Here is a 6,635-nt window from a genome sequence, read left to right on the forward strand (position 1 = left end):
AGGACCTTCTGTCCAATCCAGGCCACCGGAATATCGGACCAATTCCGACGAACTTTCTTCTCATTGCTGCTTATTTGAGACGCTACAAAGTCTCTCACATCCCTAGAGTCTTGAGTTTGGTAACTCATTCTCTAGCTAAGAGAGCTTTTAGGAACCGCTCCTCCTCACGCTGCTTGTTTCGCTGCAGCCGACCTTGGTGCTGCAAAACTAAATCAGCCCTTGAAGCTTTGTTCCTCACAAAGGGAAGGTGGTCGTGCGTACACTGTTTACAGTCTGTGATGAATAAAGTAGCCCTTTGTGGAGAAACAAAAAACATTCATGGCCGATTTTGTGTGTGTGTGTGTGTCCGGCTTACGTGTCTCTACGGCCAACAAGAATACAAGACGCCGGTGGAAATGCGGGAGAGCAGGAGCGCACGGCGAGAAAACTGTCCCATTCGCCGTCGCCTTCGCTGGGGGTGTTTCCGTCCGTACCGCCAACCGGGATCGATCGGTCTCTCTCCGCATAATCTTGTCCGCAATGGTACAAATCGCTGCACGGACGACCCAAACCCTTCAACAGCCGGGTTAAAGAAAGGGCGTCCACGGAATCGCCCCTTGCCCCGATGTTTTCGACGTGTGCAAGCCGCAGGCACAGATGTAATAATCGCGTAAACGGAGGCAGCGCCCCCCCTCTCGTCGGAGGGGTCTGATCTTGCCAAACCCTTTTTTGTCCTGGCCGGAACCCCTAGCGACGACACGACACGACACCGGCAGAGCAGAACGTACGTACGTACGTGCTGCCCCAAAGCTCGACTTGTTTTTAGCACGATGCGCGCCCGCAGCACTGTCCGCTTCAGCGTCGCCTACTACATGCACGCGCGCGCTTTGCGCAGTTGCTTTCGTTGGTAGGCCGTACGACCGTGCATGCGAGCGAGTGGATCAACGAACACGCTACGCGCAAGAGGAATGGTAACTCGATGGCTAGTAGCATTTTTCATCATTCTTTCGTATTACACGCAGAGATTTCGGATTTCCGTTCAATGTTTGGAGACCGCCGTCCCCCAAGTTGTGGGAGTGGTGAATAAATGCCTGCGTCCCCGAGCATCGAAACGGAGCAACACGGGTCGCACAACAAATTCCACCCAACACAAACGGGAAACCCCTCGCATTACATCATGAGATGAGATACGTCCGGCAGCAGCAGCAGCAGGAGGAGGAGGCAGCAGCAATTCATCAGCCGCTGCCGCTGCCTCGTGCATGCACCACACATAAATGCAGATAGAAGACAATTCCCATCGATTCCACGCCACAGGATCTCATTTCTGCCCGTGGGGTTCGGCCCCTTTTTTCCAGTTCCAGCCCCGGATACAACAAGAACACGGTCGATTTACACACGGCCACGCACGGAGCAGTTAAAGGCTCCAGCTGTGCACTGCACGCACGCACGGGGCGGCAGCAGCAGCAGCAGCAGCTCCAGTGGTGATATTGCTGGTGCATGTGGCCGGCCTCTGCTGCCCGTCCCGTTGGCGGTCAGGTGATTGATAGCTAGGCCAGCTAGCTGGACAAACAGACTCGGGCCGGGTGGCTCTCAGGAGGAGCTGGCTGGCAGTGGCGTCACATTTGGTAGGCGTCCTGGGACGGCCTCATGCTGAGGTCCTGCGAGTGTGAGGAGCCCATGGACGGGTACGCCATCTGCGCAACGTGCTCGCTGAACGGGCCATTCAATGCGTGGGCCATCTGCGCCATCCATCAACAAAACTTATCATCAGCAACATGTTCGTAGCTCATCCACATGTTGTTTATGCATGCATGAGGCTACACGTTAGCTATGTAAGTATGCATATGCATATGCATGCACGTACTTGTTCAAAGTATTCATTTCATAGTCATACTCCTACTCCTACTGGCCAGGTGAGTGAATCTAATAGGCCGCTAGCTGCTATCCTACAGGCGTAGGTATCGGTCACACATTCACACTAGAGTCTATCTAGCACATAGCTGGTTGATCTTTGGTAGCTGTTGACTGCTGAGGTTTTGGGACCAAATTAGATTGTTTATCGTTGTTGGAGTAACAAAACACTTGTTGGTACATATCAGTTGTTGAAGAGATGCTAACCTGGGAATGGGATCCATCTTTTGCTCCTAGTTGCGCTTGCATGATTCTTCTGAACACGTCCGAGTTAGCCATGGCGGCGGCGCCTCCCTGCATCAGCCCTGGCTGCGACAGCTGCAGCTGCGGGTGCATCATCTCCGGGGAGAATCCCATCGAGGACGAAGACACCCCAGGGAAGCGAAGAAGCTGTTGTTGACAAGGGAGTATTATTGGTTTAGTTAGACAATCCACACGAAAGGCTACCGATGGATGGAAGGCCATTCATATGAGCGAGGGTGCTCTTACATCTTTTGAGAGAAGCCCCTCTATGTTGAGGTCAAGCCTCGGGTTGACTGTCGCGAGCTTCATCGATAAGAACTGCAAATTGCAAAGGGAGTGTCAAAGACATGCTAGTTACTACAAGTCTACAACACACAGTATTCAGTTATCTGTATCCAGTGGTTGTACTTCTTCCGTTACACCTGACAACTATGTTCAAAGCTAAACTCCTGCTGTAGTAAGCTAATTAAGGTTGCCTAGATTCTCATACACATTGGAAGAATTGCAGGTTGTTACCTCAACTTGTCTCTGAAGGGACTGAACATAGTTGATGATCTCGTCGAGCATCACCGCCTTCCCGGTGACCTGAATTCAGTTCAAGAGAAGACACAGAACATGTTTACATTTGCTACGAAATGGACTGATCAGAAATACACAACTATTTTCTGTAGAAAAAGAAAGAGCGACCCACATACCTTGCTGCAGCCGGGAACAAGGTCCTGCAGAAGCTTCATCCTCTCACTGATCTTCTCCCTTCTCAGCTGCACGCACAAGTATCCATAGTCTCAGCACCACTCGTCTACTCTAATGCATACATGACATACTGCATCCATAGTTCCACGCTAATCAAACGAGCAAGTGACGAGCAAAATATGCGTACCCTTTCAGCGAGGCTGTGGCTGTTGGTTGCCTGCCCGCGCCGGGCTCGGACATGGATGTAGTCTTCCTTCTCGGAGCCCTCCTTGGCCCCCTTCCCCTTGGACCTGCCGCCGGTCGTCGTCCCCGTCGCCGGGCTGCTCTCCTCGCCTTTATCTTTGCTCTGGACGCTCTCGTTCGCCGAATCAGCGGCCACGTTGGAGGACTGAACCTGATCGCCTCCCATCACCTGAATGAAAGACAAGTTCGTACTTGAAGGCCTGACACAAGTACTGAACTGAAGCTGGAAACGCCGATGAACAGCAGGCAGTGTATACCTCGCTGGGCCTCCTCCTCTTCTTGGAGTCCGACCCTTTGGACGAGCAGTCTCCGCCGGCTGCCTCCGAGCTCGGCACCCCGCCGCTCCCGGCGAGCTCCGGCTCGGCCTTGTCGCCGCCGTCCTTCCTCCGATGATCCAAGTACCCCTCCCCGAAAGCGCTGCCCATGTGCTGATCGCCCGCCCCACCGAAAGCCCCAGCGCCTATCATCCCGCCGCCGGCACCGGGGCCGACGAAGCACGACGATCGCGCGGCGCGCTCGATGAAGCCCGAGTCCACAGGGAAATGGCCCCCGAGGCCAGGCGGCGGGAGGAACCCGGGCACGGGCGCCAGGAACCCCGCCCCGTTCTGTGAGGCCGATGGCCACATGCCGGACGCGAAGGAGTCCATCATGTGGGGATGCTGCTGCTGGTGGTGATGGTGGTGGGCCGAGAAGCCGCCGCTGCCGCCGCCGAATTGGCTCTGCCACTCCACGGGGATGCCGCTGCCGGGGCCAGAGGAACCATTGCCCTCCATCCCTTTCTCGTTGCTCTCGTTCATGTCCATGGCCCCTAGCCAACTGCCTTCTCCAACAAGAAGCAGAGCAAATGGATTCCTCCGCTGGCCGAAAGAACACGAGGGAGAAGACGAAGTGCTCTGCTCGGAGAGAAGCGTATGGGCAATGCGATGTGAGCGCCAGTCAAGCGAGGCGGGCAAAAGGTCTTATGGCAGCGAGCCTATGGACAGAAACGGCAAGAAAAGGAGAGGCGGCCGCTGCAGATTGTGGCGCTAGGTGTTCCGGCGAGGGGCGTAGGAAGAAGATGGGCTAGGAAAAGAGGGAGACGCATAGACCAATGCTTACATAGATAGCTAGAGGGAGTGTGTAGGCAAAGGCTTGTGGCATTTGTAGGACTACACTACTAGTACCACTTCTTCTTGACCACTACCACCAGAGGCCCTACTAGTTTTTGTGCATGGTTAACCAGAGAGAGGGAGGGGGAGAGAGAGAGAGAGAAAGAGGAGAGAGGGGCAACGAACAAACAGCTTTAGTCCTCTCCTCCTCCGCCTAGTCACAAACTGGCCACCACCGCCATCCATGGCCTGTTCCTGTTTTGTTTAAGCACAAAAATGTTTATGGCACCGTAATCGCTCCCGCTTTATCTTTCCTTTGTTAACAGCCCTTTAATCATGGTGTTTACCTTTGCTTTCCTTTAGTTACAACTCCATCTTCCCTGGTTACTTACTTGCTTGGCACCGCACCGCACCGCATCACATATAGCAGAGCAGGGGAGGAGCAGGCGTAAAGAGGGCATCCCTGACATTGCCAACCCTCGCAGGCATTAGTTTATGCTCGCTTTCTCAAGGTGCCTGCCTGGCTGTAAAACTTGTGCACCCACCCCGCTCATCATTATTTGACTGTTTGCACTTCTTTAATCGGTCGACACGGGCAATTATTTACACGCCCTCCATGATCCATCATTAGTTTTCTTCAAGGGAAATTGGTGGTCAACATTACGAGGGGCTGCGATCGAGGCCTCGCCATTTTGCCCCCCACGGCAAAGCAACGCCGCTTTCGTCCCATTTCCTTTATGAATTAGCAGGGATATTTATTTGGACATTCGAGCGTATAGGAAACTCGTAGGAACTGCAGCGTTTCTTTTTCTTGAGAAATTCAGAGCTGAAATGAAACCTTTTGTTTGATTGATTATTAGAGGAGTTGCGGTCTGCCCCAGCTGCTGGAGATGCTTTTTTCTCGCAGAGTTGAGATTCTCCTAATCTCAATCTTTCTGTGGCTGCAGTAGGATAAAAACAATTCGTTAGCCTCGGGGTTAGCGAAGGCTCGAATCTAGCTTTAGATTAGTTAAAGCCTACCACCCATGCAATACTTTTATTCACTCCAAACACGCTTTTGCCCCCCCTCCCCCTTCCCCCTTCCCTCCTCCTTAAGCTTTCAAATCCGGGCGGGCTTAAGAAAAGCATCAGGAAGCTGTGTCATAAAACCATCCGTGTTGATTAACGCTGCATGCAAGAAGTGAACTGCAAGTTATTCCCCTGCAGCTAAGCTTACCTCCTGCTTCCTCTTTATCTTTCTACTCAACAGCGTCCCTCGCTCCATGCCTTTTTCCCTCCTCATCTGCCTACCATTAGTGGAGCCATTAGTAAACTGTTCAGCCCAAAGCGGGAAGGAAGGAGAAGAGAGAGGAGAAAAAAAATGCAAAGGGACGTACGTACGTATACGTAGCGAATCTGGAGAGGGAAATGCAGGGCGGGCCGAAGACTGGAAAGGATACGACTTCAAACTGCCCAGGGCATGGACCACGAGCTGCTGCTGCTACGTAGATAACAAGCCTCGATAGATAGACAGATTCCTAGACCAGTCCCCAGCTTAGCTCTGCCTCCGCTTTTCTTTTTCCCTCCTCATCTTTTCTTTGAGAACGAGGAGGACGAGAAGAAGAAGACCGTGAGCCTCGTGCCGTGGAGGGGGCTGGGAATTGTTAGGGTAGCGCCTACACATGGCCTTCGGCGTCCACGGCCCGGTGTCCGTCCGCGCGCGCGTTGCCAGTCCTGTGCACGGCAGCGCTGGCCGGGCTCGGCACAAGGCATTTACCCGCGCCGTGCCATGCCACCCCCGTCGTGCACTGCAGTCATTGAGGAATGGAACTGGACCCGACCGCCCACCAGATTATCTTCTTCTGCATCATTATGCTCGCCAGAAAGGTTGCCGCAGATCTATGTCTCCCTTCTCCAATCATTGCCACACAAATTCATGTGTTGTAGTACCATCCATGACCCATCCATCCGTGCTCTCTCGCGCCAATGCGAATGCGAATGCGCCTGCATCGCATCACGGACGGATAGCACGCGAGAGCAGCGTGTCGACGTTCGACGCGGAGCTTGCCGCCAGCAGCAAGGGAGGATGAGCTTAAATTGAGAGCACCGTCTTTGCCAGGAGAAATAATTTAGAGCAAATAAACAGCACGGATGTGATGAGAGTGACTACATACATGAGTTTAGGTCCTACATGTTGGCAGCAGGCCATCCATCCATCCGTCCGGTGTAAGTGAGAGCAGAGGATTGATTCCTGCAAACAAAAGAAGCTCCAACAAATAGCAGCCAAAGAACTGCAAGTAAACAAATGGAATAATGTCTGCGTGAGATTAGCTGGCAATCGTCTCTTTAGGGGGTAAGTCTAAAGCTAAAATACACACCCCCTGCTAGAATGGGGTAAGAGTTTCGACATCGGATTCGTTCATCTCTCAGAATCTGCTCCCTGTATTGACTGTCCTGCTTAGCGAGTTCTGAACGGATGTTTTTTTTCTTCCCAGGAAA

General features: G+C 53.0%; 1 protein-coding gene across 1 annotated transcript; it reads right to left on the reverse strand.

Moving 5' to 3' along the window:
* Nucleotides 1-1,117: 1,117 nt before the first annotated feature.
* Nucleotides 1,118-5,255, reverse strand: LOC123399058 (transcription factor bHLH49-like). Its single transcript, XM_045093485.1, has 8 exons — nt 5,178-5,255; nt 3,327-5,098; nt 3,014-3,238; nt 2,829-2,894; nt 2,650-2,718; nt 2,380-2,451; nt 2,098-2,280; nt 1,118-1,718 (listed from the first exon to the last, which is right to left on the reverse strand). The coding sequence occupies exons 2-8, from the start codon at nt 3,870-3,872 to the stop codon at nt 1,596-1,598; spliced, it is 1,284 nt and encodes a 427-aa protein (XP_044949420.1). The 5' UTR covers nt 3,873-5,098; nt 5,178-5,255; the 3' UTR covers nt 1,118-1,595.
* Nucleotides 5,256-6,635: the final 1,380 nt, after the last annotated feature.

This window comes from Hordeum vulgare, chromosome 5H (genome assembly GCF_904849725.1).
Source record: "Hordeum vulgare subsp. vulgare chromosome 5H, MorexV3_pseudomolecules_assembly, whole genome shotgun sequence".
In the NCBI taxonomy this organism is placed as follows: Eukaryota; Viridiplantae; Streptophyta; class Magnoliopsida; order Poales; family Poaceae; genus Hordeum; species Hordeum vulgare.

Excerpts from the sequence above, each read along its gene's own strand:
- LOC123399058 (XM_045093485.1), bottom strand. The coding sequence starts at position 3,872 with ATGGACATGAACGAGAGCAACGAGAAAGGGATGGAGGGCAATGGTTCC. Across the intron at positions 2,895-3,013 it reads GCCACAGCCTCGCTGAAAGG|CTGAGAAGGGAGAAGATCAG; the intron begins GTACGCATATTT and ends TTGTGCGTGCAG. Across the intron at positions 1,719-2,097 it reads AAGATGGATCCCATTCCCAG|ATGGCCCACGCATTGAATGG; the intron begins GTTAGCATCTCT and ends TGGATGGCGCAG.